At 40.9% G+C, this 24390-nt stretch overlaps 3 protein-coding genes across 7 annotated transcripts in view; 2 read left to right on the top strand and 1 right to left on the bottom strand.

Annotated features, from left to right (window-relative positions):
- The window catches only part of LOC109627394 (inactive rhomboid protein 2), a 29516-nt gene extending 17539 nt beyond the window's left edge, over positions 1-11977 (top strand). For 2 of the 3 annotated variants that reach the window (XM_020083901.2, XM_020083902.2), the window contains 9 exons: positions 48-122; positions 1119-1280; positions 1790-1875; positions 1999-2062; positions 2218-2312; positions 2845-2920; positions 3013-3113; positions 3989-4142; positions 9331-11977. In XM_020083901.2, the coding sequence (XP_019939460.1) occupies positions 48-122; positions 1119-1280; positions 1790-1875; positions 1999-2062; positions 2218-2312; positions 2845-2920; positions 3013-3113; positions 3989-4142; positions 9331-9762 (1245 nt within the window). In that variant the 3' untranslated portion in view covers positions 9763-11977. Of the gene's footprint in view, positions 1-47; positions 123-1118; positions 1281-1789; positions 1876-1998; positions 2063-2217; positions 2313-2844; positions 2921-3012; positions 3114-3988; positions 4143-7415; positions 7678-9330 lie in introns of those variants that run through there. The other variant, XM_069529341.1, reaches the window with a different exon arrangement.
- Positions 11978-13172: 1195 nt separating this feature from the next.
- Positions 13173-15989, bottom strand: aanat1 (arylalkylamine N-acetyltransferase 1). The gene is made up of 3 exons (XM_020083910.2): positions 15702-15989; positions 15085-15239; positions 13173-13629 (listed from the first exon to the last, which is right to left on the bottom strand). The coding sequence occupies exons 1-3, from the start codon at positions 15847-15849 to the stop codon at positions 13324-13326; spliced, it is 609 nt and encodes a 202-aa protein (XP_019939469.2). The 5' UTR covers positions 15850-15989; the 3' UTR covers positions 13173-13323.
- Positions 15990-18009: 2020 nt separating this feature from the next.
- The window catches only part of ube2o (ubiquitin-conjugating enzyme E2O), a 31913-nt gene continuing 25532 nt past the window's right edge, over positions 18010-24390 (top strand). For 2 of the 3 annotated variants that reach the window (XM_069530008.1, XM_069530009.1), the window contains exon 1: positions 18011-18511. In XM_069530008.1, coding sequence (XP_069386109.1) covers positions 18095-18511 — 417 coding nt within the window. In that variant the 5' untranslated portion in view covers positions 18011-18094. Of the gene's footprint in view, positions 18512-24390 lie in introns of all 3 variants that reach the window. The other variant, XM_069530010.1, reaches the window with a different exon arrangement.

Raw genomic sequence — 24390 nt, 5'->3', positions numbered from 1 at the left:
GTTCGTCAGTTACATTTCAAACCCTGTGACTCTGTCGCCCCCTGTAGGTGCTGAAGAACAAAGGCATTTATGAGAGTGTCAAGTTTATCCAGCAGGAGAACTTCTGGATCGGCCCGAGCTCTGTGAGTATCTTGCTGCTCTCAGTTTAGCTTCTGTACCACAGAAGTGTGTTTTTATTTTTATCACACACGTTGACAAACACACACGACATGTTGTTATCTGCTTTGATCATTTTGTAATTTACAGTCACACATAAATGAAGGATACTCACAATTCTCTTTCACAATTCTCTTTCACAATTCTCTTTCATGTATCTGTGGGCGACACCAGACGTGTTCTGCTTTGTTGGGTGAAGTGTTACACCCTCATTAGTTTGTGACTTTCTTACCTTATCACTTACAGAACATCCTGTTGTTTAACATTGCCCTCACTGAGCTCTAACCCCTCTCCTCTCCTACACTGTTACATGTGTGAATCTGTTGGGTTACTTCCCTAAAAATGTCAGGCAGGTTATCTTTTTGATATCTCTCATTTAAAGGTACAGTGTGTAGAATTGTGTGATATCTAGTGTTGAAGTGTCATGTTGCAGCTGAACACCCCTCACCTCACCCTCTCCTTCCAAACATGAACAAGAACCTGTGGTAGCCTTTAATTGTCATAAAAACTCAAAAGGTGTTTAGTTTGTCCAGTCTGGACTAATGTAAAAAACATGGCGGCCTCCGTAGAGAGGACCCCCTTGATGTCAATAATAAGTATTTAAATATAAAGGGCCTTTTCTGGGGTAAAGAAAACTACAATTCATCTAATTTAGATGAAATAAACTAGTGAAAACATCATGAGGATTATTCTACATTCAATTTCTGCCAATAGTTCCCTTTCAGCTAAATCTTACACACTGGACCTTTAAACCTTTAACGTCAAGTTTCAGTATTTTCAAGCTGAACCCAGAGGTGTCTGTATTTTTTGGAACATAAGAAAATTAACACATATTTACAACTTTTTAAACAGCATTAAGGCTTAATCTACATCCACAAATAAAGCATGTATAGAATCCCTTTTTACATTTTATTGTTGCCAGCTTGTATATCTTTACAATTATTTACTACTTTACCTTATAGGATGACCTGATTCACCTGGGGGCGAAGTTCTCACCATGCATCCGTCAGGACAGACAGATAGTGAGTCTGATCCAAAAAGCCAAAGACCTGGAAAAAGAGTCTGGCTGCTGCGTGCAGAATGACAACTCTGGATGTGTGCAGACCCACAGCTCCGACTGCTCTGTATGTTGTTTATCGTGCACTTTCATGTTTAGCATAATATCATTATCATCAGTAGTAGTACCTGTGGTTTTAGAAAAAACGTCATTTATTTATTTATTAACAATACACAATTTTTACACACGTCCTCATTATTTAGCATCAATTGAACTTGTCAACACATTGCTGCATCTGTGCGTCATTGTCATAGATAATGGAATAGGAATAGGAATCACAAAAAAATTCAGTTCTTCTATTTGACATCAAAGTTACAAATTGTTGTGTGTTCTTATATGAAATAATATCGGATCTTTCATTGGATAATTTTTAATTTAAATGTAACAAATAACCTTTCTCAATACACATATTTAGATAGGGTTAAGGAACATTTCTTAAAACTTAAGTTGTTTACTTGTCCGTATATTTATCATTATTGTATACATTTTATTATGGCTACTGTTCTACTGTGGTATATGATTGTGATAAATAATAAATGCTACAATTCAATATTAAAATTAATGCTGTGCATGCAGGAGACGCTGGCCACGTTTATTAAATGGAACCAGGAGGATGTGGACATCAGAAGGTCCTCAGGATCTGTCTGTCACCAGGATCCCAGGTGAGAAGTGTGCAGCATGTCATTACTCTGCCACATGAGATGAAGAACAATTCTCTTCTAAGAAATAATTGAAACCAAGTGAATCTTTTCCAACCTTCTTGTGGTCCATGTTGTTGTGATCAGAGTGTGTGAAGAACCTGCGTCTGCAGTACCTCATACGTGGCCAGATGACATCACCCAGTGGCTGGTGAGGGGACAGCGCGGCTCATTTGGAAATTCATTTTCAGCATTCACTTGGATAACGCAGCTAATTTTATTTCTATGCTACTCTCAATGTCTACAAAGAGAGATGAGATGTAAAATGTGATTGTATTTCTGTGTTTGTGCTCATTATGTCTTTAGGTGTGTACGTATCCCAAGAAGTGGAACCACACAGGTTACAGACACATGGACTGTAACATCAAGGGACGGCCATGCTGCATAGGAACTAAGGGCAGGTGAGACACGTAGACTGATATATTATTATGCCTCTGTGCTGGTGAGAGAGGCGTTATGTTTTCGGGTTGTCTGTCTGTCTGTACATCCCATTCTTGTGAACACAATATCTCAAGAACACTTTCACACACAGGTCATGGTCACGGTGACCTCATTGTCTTGTGAACCTGATTTATAACATTACATCTAAGGTGATTTTTTTTTACATCTGGCATATACATTTACTTGGACTCAAGGATTACATAATTAAAATTTGGAGGTCAAATGTCTCACAAAAATGTTTTTACCTTGTGAATCAGTATCCTGAAAAAAATGCCTTGAGCGAATCCTTTTAAATTTGGAAATTGTTCACTTAATTGTTCAAGACTGAAACTGCACTGATTCATGGAGGCATACCGCTTTCAATTCTAGTTCGCATTGTGTTGTGTTCGTCAAGACCTGCAAGTGTCACCCGGATCTATTCTTTCACTTTTTTAATCATTTGCTTGCTAAACTTTCAAGCTCAGAAAATTTTAATTGTTTTTTCTTCCCAAGATGTGAGATCACTACGAGAGAGTATTGCACTTTCATGCACGGATATTTCCATGAAGATGCCACACTCTGCTCACAGGTAGTTTGTGTGCATGGGTTTTGTGTTTTGTGTGTATGCATGTGTATTGGTGTGTTAGTATATTTCTGACCTTGTGCATTACTCTTGTGCAGGTCCACTGTCTGGATGACGTGTGCGGTTTGCTGCCCTTCCTAAATCCTGATGTTCCAGATCAGTTCTACCGTCTGTGGCTCTCTCTCTTCCTCCATGCAGGGTACACACCACTTACCCCTTACAAACTTAAAAAAAGACTGAATATTTAAATAGATAGTTCTGTAAAAATGTGGATGAGGCATTTTAGTCTTTCCTTTATTTGCTGTATGTTTCCTGCTACAGTTAAGCCATCTCTTATTGCTGTTAGCTATAAATGGGCTTTTTGAGCTTAGTGAAGGAAAAGTGTAATATGCAGTGATTATTAAGTGATTATAATGTTGAGGCAATGAGCTGTTTTAGTCGTTTGCTATATGAAAACAGAGTGGTTTCACTTTGTCAGCATCCTTCAGGATTCAAACCTGAAGAAATATTTCTAAATGAGCCCTCAGTGCTTGTGAGTTGTTCACTCACATGTGCACTGTAATACTGTGCAAATACTCTGCACATGGGAAATCCCTCAGGTTTACAGGCAGATAAAAGAGCTTTTATTAAAGAGCTTAATGAAAAAAATGTAATATAATGGGCTGAAATACCAGCAGACTGCATTGATATGTCATTTTTAGTGTCTGTGTCTGTGTGTGCGTTTGTGTGTGTCTGTGTGTGTTTGTGTGTGTCTGTGTGTGTGTGGTGAAAACTTGTCAATTAATGAGTCAGATAATGTTTGTTTTGTCTGAGTGAGTTTTATTGAAGCTTTCTGCAGAAAGGATCACAGAAGCAAGGTGGATGTTGCAAGTGTGAGCTGAGTAGATGAACATTATTCAACCAGAGTAAAGCAAAAAGGTCACTATTGATTCAGGTGACCTCAGGATCAACTTCTGCAACACCTGTTTAGACAATGGGGTCACATGCTAGACAGTGGATGCACATGCTCCATGAAAATGTCTGCTGTAAGCATGAACTAAGTAGTAAGCAAATTTCCATTACATGTGTTTGTAGGCTCTTACACTGCGTGGTGTCGGTGGTGTTCCAGATGACCATACTGAGAGACGTGGAGAAGCTGGCAGGTTGGGTCCGCATCTGCATCATTTACATCCTCAGTGGCATCACTGGAAACCTCGCCTCTGCCCTGTTCCTGCCCTACAGAGCTGAGGTGAGCTCTTCACATGAGTAAATGCACACACAGACCTTTTTTGCATAAGGAAGTGTAAAAGCCCTTACCAGGAGTTTTTAAGTAGTCATGGAGAAATTCTCAATGTCTGTGGCCGGGACAGATTACCCGTGAAGTCAGAGCAAGGATTTACGACACTCAGGCTGGAAAAGCCTATGTTTAGGCGGAGGGAGAGGATACAGAAGCTGGGAAGTGCTATGCATCCTGTAAACAGCTGTGTGTAATGGTTTGATATTCCAGTCAACTTTAATGTTGGCAGGACACGACAGATGGATTCAGCTGCGGAAATCACATTTTTGTTTAGAACACGTTGATGTTGGCGTCGACCCTTACCACCAAAATACATCTTTGTCTGTGTCTTCTGCTTGAATGGCAACTCTTTTTCATCCTAAGATATTTGTATTCTTTGGAGTTTATCTTTTTTAGTTTTGCGTCTATTGCGTGTACACGCCCACTCACTCGCCCTGTGAGAAACATTCCTGCTGTATTCTCTCGTGGGACATTTTCCGGACATTTTACTAGGGGACTGGTCGGGGAAGTTCTGGAAAAATTTGTTGTCATATTCAAGGAAAATGCAATACTCAATGCGTCATGAAGACAATGATATCTGACATGATTATAACCAGCGTCTTTTCTCATAGATGGGTTTAGAGTTTTTCTTGTAATCACCAAACCTGTGTTACAGTGACCTTTGTCAGGATTGCCAGGAAAGCTGATTTATTCTCATTACTTAAGCACTTGCACATACGCACACACTTTCTTTGTCGCCGCTTTCTCACAGTTAAATACACATGTCATGCTGATCTTTGAGCTGGTCAAATGTCAGGGGAGGTGATCTGTGAGGGAGAGGTGAGATATTAAATTGTTTCATATTCCTTGAATCCATTTAGATCCATAAATGATCAGGCTGTTGATACATCCTCCCTTCTTCTGAACTTTGTTTATATACATATTCGTAGTTACTTATGATGTTAATATACCACATGTGTAAAAACAGCCTTTACCATTTTGCAGGAGTTATTTTGATGACGTTTGATAATGTTGATGAAAAGGAAAAACATCTTAACACTTACAGTATATTTTTACACTGTATCCATAGTTTGTTTATGGGATGTTTTCACTCAGTGGCTTAGCTCAGCTTAGCTCAGCTCAGTTACTGGAGGTGTTTCTCTTGCTGGGGATTATTAGAGCCGACCATCTCGAGAAGTCTGGAGGGGGTTCAGGAAACACCTCATGGAGTTAAGTGAGTGGAAAAGCTCAGCTCAAGCTGACAGCACATTATGGGTTTGTACCTGAGTCATTCCAATGAAGAGAGCAAGGCAAGTGCACATTTCATCAAATGGTTTTCAGACCACAATTTAACACATTAATAAATTAAAAAAACATGTATATCCTTGGAGCCATACCTTTTAGGCGATAATAGTTTATGTCTGTACGTAGTAACCAGGGTTTCCACTGAGTCTAAAAAAGTCTAAACTCAAATCTCAATTTCAGAGTCATAAATACATTAAAATATTAATTACATTTTCAACCATCATTTTGATAAAATCTAATTAAAACCTCAGCTTTTGTTCCTTTTCAGAATATTTGCTGCATTGAAGAAACAGATGGGAACTTTGTGATTATCAGAATAAAAGATTACAATGGGAGAAATGTTTTATTGTTAAGTTCAGCTGTCAGTTTGGTTTAAACGTGGAGCAATCAGTCCTCTCTGTATACAATATTAAGTGTGTGTTGTGTGCATCAACTGCAGTTCCTTACTATCTTCGATGATGTAGGTCTGTATGTGCTTTTAAAACACTCTTGACAGTTGATGTGATGATTGTAAATGACTCAACGATAAACTGATTAGATTTTGGTGGTCAAAGGTCAAGGTGATCTCACAAACAAAGATTCACTAGGACTCAAGGATTAAATAATGGATTTTGGTAGCCAAGGGTCCAGGTCACGGTGGCCTTATATGTGGTTTATGTGTTTCTTGAACATGATTTCTTAAGATCAGCTTGAGGGAATGTCTTCAAACTTGATAAACTTTCACTTGGACATGTAGTGCTAGTAGAAGTGTAATTTTTTCTAATTCAATGTGTAAGTTTGCCAAAAACAACCTGCTGATTTGGTGATACAAACAACCGAGTATGTGAAAAGAACACAGTCTGGATTACCTACTTTCTACTGGCACGGCTGTTGTCTTTATTGTGTCTGTAAAGCTCACTTTCCCTATTAACAGATTAGCCTAATGCCATTGTACAGGTTCGAAAGGCCACAGCTACAGAGTTTAGTAGAAGGGATTAGTTTTTTTTTCTTCTTCTAAACAAAGACAATTGTTGCAAAGATTAGATTTGTTGGTTGGCACTTCCAGTCTGTACGCCTGAACAACCACAAGAGGCTCTACTTTAATTATTTAATTTTCTAAGTTCACAAGTGCATTTAGAGTGACTCCAAATCCACTTTTTAATGGCTTGGCACATGGTACAAAAGGGTTTTACTTAGATTTTTATTTATTGATGGATGTGTTTCAAGGTGTGACATACAGTACACCAATCAGAGTATCAACTCTTATTCCCTTTAAAAGCCAGATGAGTTGACACCTTTGCAGATTGCTATTGTGATCTGCTCATCTGTTAAAACCCGGGTTGTCAATCCTGGAAGAGATAGTAGGAGCAGGCTACACTTTGAAAAAATGCTAAATGCATTGGTAGGTTGCATCCAATACATTCCACCCAGCCCCCCAATTGGCCCTCTCGTCAAAGCTATGCCGCGAAAATGAATGAACTGACACCGCCTGTCAACTTCTAGAAGCTGACTTTACTGTGACTCTGACTCTTCTGGCTATCGTCTCTGCTTCAACGGTGTATGTCTCTCCGGCTGAAGACTCCAATCATGTACAGTGAGAACAGGTACGGGAGGAGGCAACGTGTATGCATGTTGTTCGACCACCTATGATAGTGCATATAGCTATCAATCCGTCCTTAAAATAACATCGAAATACTGTGCCACTGAGTTCAGACCATGGTCAACCATTTGGGTGCATTTGCAATCTATACCTGAGAGCCGGACAGGAAAAACGGAAATACTTGTCAGTCCGATACTACGAAAGATACGCGTTGTGCATTGTGTAGTATAAGCCCTTAAAGGTTCATTCTTCCTCACCTTTGAAAGAGTTGTTCTATCATGTAAGGGATTTACATTGACAGAAAAGTATATTTTGTTTGCCTTCTCTATCTGCATTGAGACATCTACTATCTTCTTCATAAGCCATCCCCAGCTGCTCTCATCTGCACGGTAAGACATGAGGTGACGCACCTTGACGTGAGAGACAGAAATCCCACCGCACAGTCTTCCTTAGCACCAACCAGCTCACAGATTGTCACACACCAGGAATAACCGGAGGAAGCACGTGTGAGGCACAACTAAGGATTTAAGTGGATTATCCTTTAACTGTTAAGTAAAGGAGACCCTGTGGCTCTAGCAGACATGACTCAAACAGCAGCTGTGACTGGCATCATTATAATTCACAGATCGTAAGAATAATTAAAGTACAGCAAACTTGAGTTTCTATATTCTTAAAACCTGACTGAGTCTTTAAACATGAAGAAAAGCCTGTGTGAGTGAGCACTGTTTGGAAATGTGAGCTGAGTAGAGGCTGAACTGTTGTTACCTGGTTATATATGACATTAATTCTCCTCAATAAAGGATATACATTTTTCATTAATTAAAAGTATGTATTATCTTTACATTATAGTATTGTAGTGTACAAATATTCATCCTGAAGTAACATTCCAAAAGTTAATCATCACTAACAGGTAGTGACAGGCTCACAGAGGTGCCCCCCTCATTTCTGCCTTTCCAATATTTTCCATCTACTCTAATAGAGTGATGACTAGCGCATTAGGAACGTGTCAGCCTGTGTGTCTGGGATGTATGGGTGCACTGCGGAGCCATGCTCTTCTCCGTTCTCCAAGTTTAATGTCTTCACAGATTAGCCATCTGTTTAAGACCAGGCCAAGCCTCCAAACTCAGCCTTGACGTCACTCTAATCTGCTCACCTTTACTGCCTGACCCAGGGCTTGTATCACACCTCTACCCAAGAGTGTATGTCTTCATGTGCGAGCACGGACAACATCAAGCTTCATTCAATACATTAAGACAGACTTTTCACAAAACCTGTAATCAGTGTGATGATTGTGAGACAGACAACATCACCCTACATTCATTATTAACAGTTGATATGGTTTTCCAAGGTCAGGTTTATTTATCTTAGCGATGGTCACCATGAGTCGCTTTCACTAACAGTCATCTAAAATAGTTGTTTATTTTTTTCCCCCCAATATTATGATAATCAGGTCAAGATGTGGTAATGTGTGTGTATTTATTCGAACACATCGTTGGTCTAATGGTCACACTGAATTTTCCGCTCACGCTCCACTCTCTCATTATCATTCATCACAGAACAAATCGTAGCTGTGTGAAAGACACAAATCATGTCAATCTGTCCTGCAAAACATTTCTCATGTTTAATACGAACACAGTTTTTCTCTGTGGTAATGTGTACCTCTAAAAACATACATACGTTGTAATCTAACATAATACAATACAACAATGATTGAAGAAAACGCCATGTGAACTAAAATCTACTGTATCCTCTGCCATAGGGAGTAGTGTTCAATGTTTAGAACAGTGGTGGAGGAAGTACTGAAACCAAGTGAAAGTAACACATGAACTTCTCTAATTGAGTAAACATAAGTACTTGCTTTTAAATGCACACTATTAAAAGTAAGAAAACTTTGAATAACCTATTTCCTCATGCAACAGTCAACTACATCATGAACTGTACCTGCTGCATATTACGTTAATACTAGAAAAACACAGACTCTGTCATATCAATAAAGAATGGTGTAAATGGTGCAGCTGGAAACACATCAGAGATCATGTGTGTCAAGCGTGTCCAGTGCTCGATCATACGTGTAAGTCAGTTTGCAGGGTGTTTTCTAGTGGCTATAGAATAATTAAATGATAATAATACATTTTATGTCATTAAGCCTTGACATAAAGAAGAACTCCCTTAGATTCCTCTCTTGACTAAAAACCAACCAGTCCTCTTTTTTAACTCTGTTTTAAACTTAATGGATGTGATAATATGAAAATGTTCTGCTTGTTTTTCTCCCTCCAGGTGGGTCCAGCAGGGTCTCAGTTTGGTCTCCTCGCCTGCCTGTTTGTCGAGTTGTTTCAAGGCTGGCAGATGCTGGAGAAGCCGTGGAAGGCTTTCTTCAAGCTGTTGGGTATTGTCCTCTTTCTCTTCCTGTGCGGCCTCCTGCCGTGGATCGATAACATTGCTCACATCTTTGGCTTTATCAGCGGCTTGCTGCTCTCCTTCGCCTTCCTGCCTTACGTCACCTTCGGGACTTTCGACATGTACCGGAAACGCATCCTCATCGTCGTCTCGATGCTGGCCTACATCGGGCTGTTCTCGTCCCTTATCGTTTGGTTTTACATTTACCCCATTAACTGGCACTGGCTGGAGCATCTCACCTGCCTGCCCTTCACAAGCAAGTTCTGTGAAAAGTACGATATAGACCATGACATTGACGATGTGGTGCACTAGTCATAAGGCTCTTGATGCTGTCTAATGCAGGCCCACTAGTTTCTAGCCAATGTCCAGAGCAGTTGATTATTCTCAACACATTGCAATCATGTTTTTTACTCTCTCACTAAAAGACCAGGTCCAAGTCCACGAGAATGGAAACTGAATCAGTCTCCTCTTGTCAGCCTGCTGATGTGATTACTTCTGTACATTTTTAAACCTCAGTCAAGTCTACCATTTCAATTTGCTAATGAGCTTGAAGATTCCCGGAACTGACAGGCAAAGATATTCAGGGTGTCAAAGCTGCATGGAACTGGATGGACCAATAGGAAGAGATCAACAGGATGGACAGACTGTCTTCTTTCATCCATCCATCAGTTATCTGTCCTGTAATGATACATCAAAATACATGGAAAGAAGCTAAATAAAAGAAGACATGGTCATCTCTGGTCACCTTTACCTTTAATTCAATGGACGGTAAGAAAAAGAGATAAAGGAAGAGCGATGTCATAATTAGGTTTGAGATAAATCAGTTTCCCCCCCTCAGTGACTCTAGTTGTCAGTACCACATCAACACATTTGGCATGGCGTCGGGTGGAGAGGTTGAATTAGTCCAGTGTGTCTCAACGAACAGAAACAGCCCCACACTGGAGAACCACAGCTCTTGGGCTGGTACGTCTCCATCACTTCATACATGATCAGTGTGAAGACAAAGAGGACAACACTATGAAGACCATCACTCACTGCTGCTGCCCCTCCTCGTTTTCAACAGAGTCAACGCTGTATTTTAATCTCTCCTTTTGTGCCTATGCACTCAGCATGTCAATATTCACTGGAGTAATGAAACGTTCTGCTACATGTAACAAGTATTAACTGTGCAGCTGGAATTATCAGAAATATAACTAAGGCAAGATTTCTATCTAAACCCACTAGTTGCCTTAAACAGACTTTGCCATATTAGATGCTTGGTTGTTCTTCAGTATACAGCTTGTGATCAGCCTCCTGAATGATGACGAACACGTTTCTGACTTGAATCTACCAAAGCAACTTCACATGCTGCTTGTGTTTGCATGTTGTTTTTCCACAGTCACTTTTTTTATGTACGTCACCAACACCAACAAAACATTTTCAGTCTTCAGCTCTTCTGTAAACGCTGCGGTGCCTCAAGCATTTTGTAGATTTATTTTGAAAGTCTGAAAGCAATATTTATTCTATAAGAGCAGTTCCCTAAACCAGGTGGATCAGAGCAGGTTTTCCTACCATAGTTTTTCAACCTAAACTCTTTTCACATTTTTACTAACGCTCTCTTTGACAAAAACAATGAGACAAATTACTTACATTGCAATGTTTCCATACACTTAAAATTTTCTTTAAACCTCAGACAGACAAATTCAATGGTTGCTCATTTGTTTCTAAATCACTTTCTAACCTATTTATTGAAATTTAAATGTCACTAACTGACCTGCCTGTCTGTGCGCACCCTGCTCTCACTGCATATGACCGGAGTCTTCAGCGGGAGACATAAATGGCTAAAACAGAGACGATCACCACAAGTTAGCAAGCGAGTCACAGAAAAGTTGTTTTCTAGCAGTTGTCAGTCCACGTTCACATGTTTTGGGGGCGTATCTCTGAAGAGACTGTTCCCTGGCTGTGGACATGATCTTGTTGTTTTGTTGTGGAGGATTCTGGCACGTTCTGATGCCTGTTGTTGGAAATGGAAAGCCACGATAATGACTGTTGTGTGGAGGATTATGTGAGGTACTAAGTGAGATTATGTGAGTTGGATTAAGGGGCTGACTCACTCATAATCTGGTGTTTAAAACATGAGTTTGTTGGACAATTTGAATATATTTAACTACTTTAAACACCACTATGTTCTGAGGATAAAGGTCAAACTGTTTTAAGTCTGTGTTCATATAGTTAGTGTGACAATGATATCCACTTCTTTCTGTGCCTTTTGACATGTGAGTGTGTGAATGTAATGTTTGCAACAACTCACATCTTCAACCATGACAGTACTCAGCAGTTACACTACTGTGCCTGCGTCTGCATTGGGACCAAATCATTTCACCCCTTTTTCTATTTTAATGGAATAAAAAGGGAAATTTAATTGTTAAATGAAGTCCAGGGCATGGTAATGGTACTTTTCTGTTTTGCTTCAGTTTTTTTATGGGAAAATCTATGTGTGCTAAAGTGATTCTGTCAAAATAAAAGCCCCCCTGGTAATAATAAGGTACGTGTGTCTCTGTGTGAAGCTTAATTTTGTCCGTCATCCATTTCTCTACCCATTTTAACAATTGAAGCCACACCAGTGAGAGCCTTCATACTGAAAGAGAATTTAAATAAGTGCAAGTTATGTTTTATGCATCTATAAAAATAGTATATATGAAACCATAACATAAACACCTTACTTTCTGTCACCAACATAAAAAGTAAGATCATATGATATGATGAAACGTTTCCACGGAAAACCTAAATTTAAAATTAAAACTGGAACATCAGCAGTTCCACGATGACAGTGCAAACTCCATCTGCTGATGAAGACCCTGTTATGGGACTGAAAGCTCCAGAACAGCTGCTTAATGGATCTTGTGGATCTCTACAATGATTGTAATACGACTGTGCTGCCAGTAGATGTTAAATAAAAAAGACCATAGAGCAGATGTGCTAAAAAATAAAAATCTTTATTCTTTTCAGAGCATAACATAGATAAAAAAAATAAAAATTCAAGACTGGGAGGCAGAGGTGGTGACGAGAGGAAAATAAAGGAGAGATAATATATTTTCATATACAGTATTTAGGATGTCTAAAATAAGTTATATTCCTTACATTGTATTACAGGCTTTATGTTGCTCTATAAAATACATGAAAGTACATTACATGCCGTACAACCCTTACAAGCTTTTCACTTAAATTCTTCCACTGTTCAAGTTCTTTACTCAAGCTCGTGCTGATATCCCTCCATCTGTTTCCATGGTTACTGACGGTGGATGGGTTACTCTGGCATGTTACTGTGTAGTTGTATAATGGCTATACATGCTTTAAAAGGCATAATGTTACAATGTTAATGAAAACATTAACAATGGATATATACCAGTTTTATTAAGCAAAAATGATCCTTGTGACTTCATATATAAATACCATGTTATAGACTGGTTAAATAAAAAAACAAGGCAGCTCGTTCTAGTGAATATGATGATAAATGTCCAGCATTTATCATAACAAAGAAAATAATTTCATGTAAAAACATGCTGAGAACTGAAATCAGGGTTTATATTCTTGCTGCAATGATTTGGTTTCTATGTCCTAGATCGACTAAAAAGCAAAGAAAGATTTTGTTTTGTTGTATTTTCCGAAGACTTTTCCTGACAGCTGTACCAAGCAGTTGGACGGCAGCTTTCTGTTCTCAGCTCTGTGCAGACTCCCAGTGAGAACACACACCACACTGTGCTGAACAAGTCTCTCACAGTAACGATCACAACCACTGTGTCCATCGCTCACGAACAACATGGCTCAAGCATCCCCTCATCCTGTTCCCACGAGGATAACCACAGGTGAATCCACAAGACGTCACATATGACCTCAGCACCCGCTGTTACGTCGCATGAAGGCATGGCCCCTGACCGGGTACAACATCTCGATGAACGTGAGGGGCCCCACCGTGATCTTACTGGGGCCCTGCACCTTGAAACCCGACTTCTGGTAGAAGGGAACTAGGAAGTCCTCGCACATGAGCACGGCACGGCGGACATAGGGCAGGCACCTGAGGTACTGCAGGTAGCGCCACATCAGGATGGAGCCTTTGCCCTGCTGACGGAAGGTCCGGTGGACAGCCAGTACGTGAATGTGCACTGTGGGGCCGTGAGGCTTATGGAGAGTCAGAGCCTCCTGAAATGTAGATAAGGAGAACAGAGTTGTGAGATTATTTATATACAGTATGGTGTTGTTATGTAATGTGTTGGACTTGAAAAGAAATGTTTAAAGGGATAGTTCACCCAAAAGGTAATATTCACTCATTATCTACTCACCACTATGCCAATGGAGGTGTGAGTGAAGTGTTTGAGGGGTAAACAGTGTTGCAGCCAAATCCAATACAATTGATAGTATGACAGAAAAAAAACCATTACATGCCTCCATACTGCTCATGTGGTGTCATCATAATCAACGTGAAACAAGATCATTTCCACCATGTTTTAAGCCTAACTGGATCACACAGGACATTTAGGCTAACAATCCTTTCAAGTCAAATTGGAGTGTTGGGGCTTACGGACACATGGATGACACCACAGGAGCAGTGTGGAGACAGAAATGGCCATTTACTTCAATTGTATTGCAATGCTGTTTACCCCTGAGTGTTTTATGGACTCAAACATTTCACCCACCCCTCAATCAACATGGTGTTGAGTAGATAATGAGTGAATTTTCACTTTTTTTGGTGAACTGTCCCTTTAAGGCTGCCCCAGGAAATTTGGAAATGAAATATTAAAAACTAGAAAAACATTTGAAAACAAAAGACTGAAAAAGAATCTATATCATAATCTATTTAATGTACAGCTATAATATGAACAAATTGTACTTGAAGTATCAAAAGTAAAAGCTCCACAGAAGAAAAGCCACTGTCAGTGTTATAATATTATAGATTTTGAATGATCATCATTGATGCATTCGTAAAAAATACCTGTTACCAATATATCAGCTGATGAATCTGATTTGCAATGATTCCTAAGATGTCATTATCCAACCCTTTGTGAAAAAGAAAAGCAATTGAGGCTCGATATTCTACAGTTTTTATTAATAACTATATTTATATTTATTTTATATAAATTACATCTTTTTTACGTAAAATTGAAACATAATCTTCATTGTTTATTCTGTAAAGTAAAAGTTTTCATAACATAAACACTGAAAGGCTAATATCAGCTACTCCTATCAGACTTTTTCACTGACTAAGTTTGCTGGACATTACACTTAATTTTTTTTTCTTTCTCACACTTCAATATTTTTTTCCATGCCATTCATTTTTGCATGCAGGGCCTCAAGAGTACACCACCCTGCCCTTTACTGCATGTTGTGTGAAATATACTTGAAATTTTGTACTTTGTACTTTTGTGACCTGACTTGGTGCAACATGTTGCACAAAATGCTCAAGCCTTTTTATTTTAAACTTTTCCCAACCACTCTGCAAGTGATATTTGACTCACAGGCCCTAATGTTAAACTTATTGAATTTCCGAATACATTCTACCATAGAAATGCACTTAAAACTCTGCTGTTAATCTGTTGAACCTTGTCATGTATTTTCCCTGGTCAGCCAGCCTGCAGGTAAATCACCAGGTGTTCTCACCATGGTAAGCCTCTCCTGGTCCCACAGAGAGCCAATGATAAAAGCCACCAGACGTCCCTCCTCGAACCAGCCAAGAGACAGCTCTGGACACAGGGTGAGGAAGTGACGCACCTCGTCTAGGTGGAGGGGGCACTCACCAGACACTGAGATGAAGGCTGTGTGGAGGTGGAGGGGGAGGAGGAGGAGGAGAGTCAGTGATCACAACCTAAACTAAAATCCCTGGAAGTGAGCAGGATGTTTTCTACTATACTATCAAATATATAGATTTTCATAAGGGAAATCGGTCATTCAGCATTCTAACTTAATGGTGTTTGTGGGCCACAACAAGTAAATGGAAAATGTGAATAGTCAAAGAGAGAAGTTTAAATCATCTGGAAATGTAAATTGTGTTCATGTAATATGGAGGATAGACCCATTACCAGAGAGTTGCAGTTATTCATTTATAATCAAACATGTTGCAGGCTACTGATACACTGAATGAGTTGATGAGTGGATCAGTGAATGAATGAATCTTCCCTGTGTGCGTAATTGCGCTTAACACCTGTCCTCAAGTAAACGTCAAAGTCATATCAAGTGATAAATAACAGAGCAAAATAAAATTCAAACCGTCCTCTTACCTTCTCTCTCTATCTCGAACACGCTGATTGCATCCTCCGGACTGAGGGAGCGGAACTCGCTGGCCGGTAGAGTATGGCGGCGGCCCCGAGGCCCCGGAGAGGGCATGTGGAGCGGCCTCATGAAAGGCAGCGCGCTCACCACTGACATTGTCTTTTTTTTCTCTTCAAAACGCTGTAAACGTGAATTTAAAAAAGAAATACAAAGATTTTAATCTATTACTGTCTGCTGGTTTTTCCTATAAGAAGAAACGTCAGCTCCTCCAACAGTTTGACCGGTGCGTAACTGGCTGCCCAGCGCGTAAAGACTGAGCGCAGAAAGTCGCACGTTCAGTATTTATAGCCTCGGTGCGAGCGGGGCTGGTTGGGTTATAATCCTGGAGCGAGCTGGATGACCACACCATGCACGCCACTCCCCCGTGAGCAGGTTAAACAACAATCCACATATTTAGCTGGGGTCAGGAGGGGTGTTTGTGTGTTGAGGATGATCCTCGTCATGCCACCATCAGACCCACAGATTAAGATTTTACTGATCATGTGTTGGAGTTCCCACAACAACAAATCACCAGGTTATTATCATGAGCCTGACTCCACCTGATAACACTGAATAAAAGGACTCACCTGGGTGACAGAGTTGGACCAGTCATTCTCAGATAGTTTGAATTATTCTGATTGATTAACTACAATAATGTCAGTATTGATTAATGATGTTGGGGGAAGGGGGGTGCATATCTTACTGGATTTACCACTTCATGTGATTTTCCAACAGGAGACTTTCCATTGCTCCTTTAAGTCGAGTTCCCGCTTTTCCACACTTTATTTTCCAGACGATCTGTAAGAGGATTAGGGCATAGGATGTGTAGGAATTTGTTTGTCACCTCTTCAGTGTATAAACAAGCTATGTTAAGAATCTCAGAGTAGCATTTTTGATCCGTGGACATATGGTCTATGTCTCCCACTTTTTAGAATCTCACACAACAGCAGCAGGTCCAACTGATTCACTGTGTTTTTAGGAGACAAGTGAGAGTTTGAGTCAATGCTAACTGACACTAAGCAGGTGAACTTTGTGTAAGGGTCACAAGACTGGAAATAATCTCCATCCCAGATAAACACGAAGCTTTGAAAAACGTGCAAAGCCTTTCCTGCATGGTGCACACTTTCATTTCTGTCAGGAATCCTAATATGTTTCATCGGTTTGCCCCAGAGAAATCGAAGTTGTGAGTGTTCATATATACAGTAAATCAACAGGCCTTCAATAAACTGACAAAACCACAGATAGTTAATGTGTTTACCTCAAATAAAGAGACATGTTTTCCACATGGATCATTGCTAATTATCATAATCACACTGGGAGTAAACCATCATTTCATTTTCTTTAATGAAACATCCCAAGAAGAAACTTTCTGTCCACACATGTTGCTTTACAGTCTTCATGACTGGAGAAAATTGGCTCCAGACATTTTCCAGAGTTTTCTATTCACACAAGAACACAGTGTGAGATGGTCCCAGTCAGACACATTCACAACAACAGGAAAATATTCTGTTCATCCATGCAAGGGGCGGCAGAAATCAGTGTTTTGTTTGATCACCAAAACCTCTCTAATCTCATTGTCTTTCCAAGTTGACATCTTTGTCTGTGTCTTCCGTGTGTGACATTTCTTTCTCCTCCTGAGATCTCCCTTGCTGAGAATATTCCTGCTTTATTCTCACATGCATTTACTTGGTCCTTCTCCGAACAGGGGGTGGCAGAATAAGTTCTGGATACAGTCTGGCGAGTTTATGTTCTCACATAAAGCCCCTCTGGAAAATCTAAGGGTCTGTTAGCACTAATGAGTTCTGTCACAGAGACAAGAGTCTCATGTAGTGAAGACTTTTTCTCTTTTGTTTATTTAATAAAAACTTTACCATTACTTGTGTTATTATTATTTTTGTGAAGTTAGTGTGTTTTCTCTACTAAATACACACTTGTGCTTTACATGTGCTGTCAACCACACATCTGATTTCATACTGCCAGTTAAAGACATATGTATATATATATATATACTGCTTTTATATGCTTTATTTATTCTCCTTATTATTATTATTGTGTGTAGTGTGTGTTCTCTTCTATATATACACTTACTTTGCTTTATTTTTAAAATTATTATGATGATGTTTTCTCTTTTCTCTTACATATACACTGTACATAGACTTTACACGTGCTTTCGACCACATACCTGAGTTGACAGTGCCGCTCAGTGGTGAGAGATGGTCCTGCGTGATGACGCTGCCACACTGCGCTGGTGACGCACAGCACGTTCGTTACGCAGCGACGTAAACACGTGCTGCCTCCACTGTTTCTTGTGTCCACCGTCATCCTCGCGCCCCAGCAGCATCACTCCCTGACAACAGCAGCGATGGCGGAGCCCGTAGCATCGGATGCGGCAGCATCCCCGAGCCCGGGCCTCTCTCCCGCAGCCAGCCCGGTCTCCGAGCCTCCATCCCTGGCTCTCTCCCCTACGGCTGACGGCTCCCAGCGGCTGCTTTTCTCCCACGACCTGGTCTCCGGGCGGTACCGCGGCTCAGTTCGGTTCGGCCTCGTACGGATGATCCACGGCGAAGAGGAATTTAACTCCGACTCGGACCTCGACGACGGCGGGGGGAGACGCGGCGATGGCGGTGGCGGCGGTGGAGGAGGTGGCGGAGGAGGACGAGCCCCATGTGGTTCGGACACTGAGAGCGCTGTGGACTCCCCGAGTCAGCCGCTCGGCAGGGGCTTCGTCCGCGTCCAGTGGTACCCCGAGGGAGGGAAGCAGGACATCAGGGAGACAAAGGTACCACGCTGATGTGTTCACGCTGAGGCCGCTGCTCTCACTGTCTCCTGGGCGCAGGACAGCTGTTAGCCACTCGGGGATAAGGTTCATCTAATTCGTCTGCCGTAAAACACACAACCCAGCCGGCTAACTGGCTAGCATCCAGGGGCGCATGCTAACTAGCGGTATAGCTCATAGCCCTCATGTCATGGAGCTGGAGCAGGCTAATCAGGCTGGTTCCACCTGACTGCCTGCAGCTAGCCGCTCTCACGTTAGCTCCACCCGGCTGACAGAGCTGTCTGCTCCGGGGATGGAGCTCCAGGCTGTAGCAGGTGCAGCTCTCTGCTGTCTACCACACACATGCTGGGGTTAGCTCCTGCTGGATTCAGTGTGGGAGCGGGGAGTGACTCTCCCTGAGAATATTGTTAAAGACTTTAAATCATAAAATTGACTAATTACCACGAACCTCACATCTCAACTTCACCTTCATCCTATTTCAATATTCATCTCAACCTGCCACCTGACCTGTGAGCCTGCAGGACAGAGTGCTCAGATTGATCAGAAATGTCTGCAAATGATTTTCAGCTGAAATCAGCCTGAAGCACATTCCAGTTGCTAATGATTCTGAGGATATTTGCAGCTTTCAGCTTGTTAGCGATGATCTGCTGCTGTTTGTTATACTTACAGTGTGTTTGGGTGTAGGTGGATGGCTTTTAAAATATGAGTTGTCTGTTTTATCCAACACCCAAAAGTATTTATTTTACTGTCATGGAAGACAAACAAAATGTTTAGATTCAGCAACTTTGGTTTAACAAACTCTGAAAAATGCAAATAGTGTATAGGAGTGTTAAGTATTAAAAGTGTATATGTCTCAGAATGCATTTAGGGTTCAGGGTTGTTTCTGATAAGAGACGGCTGTTGTTCATGGTAGTTTGTCACTGTCATCTTGTTCTACAGTCACATAAGTCTGATTGTACGTTTGGTAAAGAAATGGGGAATCCTGGCGCCCTGTGAATTCTCTGCCACTTCTCTAGATTTCTCCCGGGCTTTGTGGAAAAGAGGAGTGAGTTTGAAGGATCTGGAACAAGCTCATATCAACTCATTGTAGAGACACAGGACCAGAAGGAGCCTGGTTCATGGCCCATGTTGCTGAGTTGCTTTGTCCTCTTGGCTCTATGAGTAAAGTTCTGGCCAGAGCTTCATTCAACCTTCGTCACAACAAATACTCACAAACAATGACACGGTTGTTTCGACAGAACGTGGACAGTTTTATGCTGCGTCATTACTAGTTTGAGCCCCCAAAGGATCTAGTGTGTGCCAGTGTGCACAGGTGTGGAGTTAACTCTGTAGTTCTGTCGTCATTCTCTCCTTTGCTTATCTCTGTGCACCACATGTCCCGTGTAGACAGACTTCATCTTAGTTTTTCCAAAAGCACGGTGATGATTCTGATGAATAATTCAGGATTACTTCCTGCAGTAATCTTGCAGTGATAAGTGTGTTTAAAACAGGTGTGTAAAATCGGCTGCACTATCTCTTGAGAAAAATAAAACTTGCATTTTCCCTACAAAACCTAAGATTGAAGTTTAGAGCAACAGCAGCAGCCATAAGATTAAATTAAAAAGTTTTGGTATGGCTAGTGATATCTAGTGTTGAAATTGCATGTTGCAGCTGAACACCCCTCACCTCGCCCTCCCCTTCTAAACATGTAAAAGAACCTGTGGTAGCCTTTAATTGTCATAAAAACTCAAAAGGTGTTTAGTTTGTCCAGTCTGGACTAATGTAAGAAACATGGCGGCCTCCATAGAGAGGACCCCTTGATGTAAATATAAAGTATTTAAATATAAAGGACCTTTTCTGTGGTAAAGAAAACTACGATTCATACAATTTAGAAGAAACAAACTAGTGAAAACATCATGAGGATTATTCCACATTCAAATTCTGCCAATAGTTCCCTTTCACCTAAATCTTACACACTGGACCTTTAAGGAGGTGACACCAGGTGGCTTCATGAAGATCCAAGTTTCACCCTTATTGCGTTTTAACAACTAATGAGATAAAGATTGAAACTAATCAAAGTGGCCCTTAATGAACACACTGAACATTTTGCCCACTCGTATTTTTAGTGATTCAAAAGCCATTGGACCAAATGTGGCTGAAGTTTATCTGCGTTTTACACACCCTGTACAAACGGTTACATCAGTACAACCCAGGGCACACCCTCTTTGAGTGTGAACACTTTGAGACAGCAGCACACAACACAGGGCAAATATGAATATATAGAGACATGATCGTGTAGGAACAAAGACGCTGCCTCTGCCTCGTCATTGATTGTAGAACAAGGGGATTATATTCCTGACTGACCTTAAGTCTACTCACAGCCGCTGCAGGGTTTTAGAAGGACTAATGCTGCTCTCCACTACACACTGTCTCCATACATCTACCTGGCACTGTAAAAGATCTCCTAGAGAATTGAGACATGCATATTAGTGATGTTAGTCAGGTAGGAACATACAGTTCCTTCAGCATCATGTGGAGAAATACCTCTGAGTTAAGAGTACATTAAACATCACATAAGTGGGCTAGCATGACATTTAGCAGCTAAAGGTGTTGATGAAGTGCTCTTTAACATGCAGCACGTGTAGCACAGGATTTTCTGTACTTCAGTGCATCGCAGTGCTTCGGTTGCTATGGCACCCGATCAGATTTTTTTTTCACAACTTGGATTTTGATTTTTTTTTTTTAATGTTTTCAGTCATTTATAATATTTTGAAATGTTTTGATAAGCTTATTAATTATACTTATGATAGTTTGTACCTTTATACCAGGGAGGTTATGTTTTTATCAGCGTTTGTTTCTGTTCGTTAGCAACATTACACAAAAACTACTGGACGGATTAACTCAAAACATGGTGGAAGGATAAGATGTTGGTTAGGGAAGAAGCATTACATTTCAGACCTTGCAACATATGAACTTCTAAAGAAATAATACAGAGATCTTGATGAAATCAGACACCCATGGGCGCACAGTTAAGTACCATAAATATACGGAAACGCCCAGTACACATGGTGTGTATATGCTGTGTTAGGTCGCAGGGGTCGAGGTGAGCTCTGACGCTCTGGGAGTGTAGGGGTGGAGGAGGAGGCTGGTGTGGTTAAATGATGACAGGGTGGGTGCAGCAAGACCCTCTGCTGCTGACTGCCCTGCAGACAAAGATGAGGTGAAGAGGGAGGAGAAGTGAGGAAGGAGGGGAAAGACCTGTACAGTGGATGGTAAAGATGGAGAAAGCAAGTATCGAGAACCAATTTAAATATCACCTTGATGTCAAAACCAAGAGGAGAACGTAAAATGAAATGAAACCACAATCCCGATTGGAAAGGAGGTTTAGAGACCGGCAGACAGTTCAGTACCAGATGGCTGTTATGGTAATGTGCAGGCTCTCAGTCATAGAAATGCTAAAGTCCCACCTTCTGCTCTCTAATCCATTTTAAATTCCCAGTCCACTATGGCTTGCTGTCGTAGAGTGAAATCAGAGCTTTGCTGCCGTTTCAGTGCAATCAGGTTTGTACTCGTAAAGCTGCACATGCCTCAATACCTCCACCCCTGTCCGTTTGTTGGTTGGTTTGCTTGTAACTTAGATTACACAAAAACAACTAGATTGATTACCTCAGAACTTGGTGGAAGGCTGCGTCACGGAAGAACCCATCCAATATTTTAGATTTGGTCAGGGGTTGAATCCAGGTATTTGTATTGTTTGAGATTCTTCCACATTTTCACAGTTTTATCAGGGAATAATTCATGGATCATAACAGACAAAAATCCGGTACATTTAGTGGACTGATATCTCTGAGCGTTTGCAATGTGGTGCAGCTCCGTCTGAATTTAAGGGGAGTGTTGAGCGTTGGCAGAGCTATTCGCTCTTTTCATTTTTTTGCACTTGCAGGTTATTGACCCCACTGTCACTGTTTAGGGGAAAATAATCACAGTTTGTAGCCATGTCACATTGTTCAGTAAAAACAAAAAGGCTTGGAGAGTTGATTTTGTTTCTCATGAGGTTTTATTGTCTGTCTGCACATCAATGCTTTATGAGGTGAGCAGGAGGCTCCTGTGGTTTTACTGCTTTTATCTTTGTCTTTTTTATCGTGCTGGAAGTCTTTACTTTATTTTACAGACACGACCTGGTCAATAGTTTGACTTTAAAACCAACCAGTTAGTTAGGGAAGCTTTGTGTGCAGTTCAATAAAACAGTCAGAACAGAACAGTGACAGTTGTGGTGGTTTCTTAACAGCTGCAGTAGCAGATATGTATTGTTGTGTGACTCCCTCTGTCCCGTAACCTTACAATGCAAACACATGATGTCATACATCATCCATCAATCTTCGGCTTTTGATCCTATGCACGCCGGAGCAAGTTCTTGTTTGCATGTTTATCCTGCACTGCACATTGTTTTCCCAACTTTAATTACTATAATATATTTGAGACTGAAAAAATCTATCTCTAAATACAAGAGGAAGTGGAAGAACACTGCAGATGCTGGGTACACTGAAGGCAGGGTGACTCCCATCTGTCAGCCATGCCTGGCCCCTACCCCCATCCATCCAACTACAGACGTTTGGTCACACCCCCGCTGACCCACAGAATACGACCTCTTTTGTCCGAACTGGCTTGACTGCTGCATAAACGTTCAAGCAACCTGAAATAAATTGGTGGAATTCACAGGACTAGTGCCTGATGGTGAAAACGGTCACGATATTTGAAACTTAACATTCTGCCCAAATTCTGCAGCGTCGACGCCCTCAGATAATGTTGATGGATGTGATGCATTGTTCCGCACATCTGCATGTGCTCAAGGTAGGCTGGCAGACGTTGGTGTAATCTGGGACATGAGGCGCCCAACTGCGCTTTGCTACACAGAGCTGTAGTTATGTTTTTGTGGAGGTGCCAGGCAGGCCCAGGATTACACACACAACACAAACACACCTGCACACTTCAGAGGAACTGGGCATTTAGTTTTGACATCACTGAGCAACGCTTCCTCTAAAAACAAGAAAACCAGCTGTTGTACAATCATGACTGAAGTCTTCATGATCAGACATGGATTCCTAATGCAAACATTCCTCAATGTGAGCTGCTGTATAACAGAGCTTTTTGACTGCAGGGAGAGCTCAGGCAACTATAAGTGAGGGAAAGACATTAACCTGCATTTTGACCGAGAGAGAGACATACATAAACACACATACATATACACATACACAAAGGTCTATTTTTAGTTCCTGGTTGGCAGCTCTGGCCTCTAAAAAGTCCCCTCACCTGTTGCAAAACTTTCTGTGATGACGCTTATTTTGTTTTGACTTGCTGACTTGAAGTTGACCAACAAGAGAAGGCAAACTGAGGCTCATCTTAGCTGTTTCAGAACAGAAACACACTGAGTAGATCCTTGCTAACATCCTTTATACACACAGCTACACAAACAGGGAAATTCAACAACATTGTGCATTATTTACATTCATTTTGATGGTTCTAATTCAGCCACTGCTGGACCACTGATCAATCGTAATAACATAATATCTTGCAGCAGTTCAGTAACGTACTTGATGATGATTGAGTCATGCATTACATTTGATATGTTTAATGAAACACAGCTATATTTACTTTCACTGTCAAGGTTTTGTTTTCATCTGTGTTTGTGTTTTTAAGCAGGATTATGCATTAACAGATGGATAGATTACCACGACATTTGGTGGAAAGATGTGGTATTGGTCAGGAAAGAGTCCATAAAATTTTGGTTCAGGGGTGGATTTTGGGTTTGTTTTTTGCATTGTGAGGTGTGAGGGTGTTTTTCAACATCTTTGTGGATTTCTTAGAATTATGTATGAATCTTGATGAAAGATATTCGGATCTGA

This window comes from Paralichthys olivaceus, chromosome 8 (assembly GCF_024713975.1).
Source record: "Paralichthys olivaceus isolate ysfri-2021 chromosome 8, ASM2471397v2, whole genome shotgun sequence".
In the NCBI taxonomy this organism is placed as follows: Eukaryota; Metazoa; Chordata; class Actinopteri; order Pleuronectiformes; family Paralichthyidae; genus Paralichthys; species Paralichthys olivaceus.
The sequence above is the reverse complement of the archived record's forward strand: the minus strand, read 5'-3'. Positions and strand labels throughout refer to the sequence as shown.

Excerpts from the sequence above, each read along its gene's own strand:
- aanat1 (XM_020083910.2), bottom strand. The coding sequence starts at position 15,849 with ATGTCAGTGGTGAGCGCGCTGCCTTTCATGAGGCCGCTCCACATGCCC. Across the intron at positions 15,240-15,701 it reads GTTCGAGATAGAGAGAGAAG|CCTTCATCTCAGTGTCTGGT; the intron begins GTAAGAGGACGG and ends ACCTCCACACAG. Across the intron at positions 13,630-15,084 it reads ACCAGGAGAGGCTTACCATG|GAGGCTCTGACTCTCCATAA; the intron begins GTGAGAACACCT and ends TCTACATTTCAG.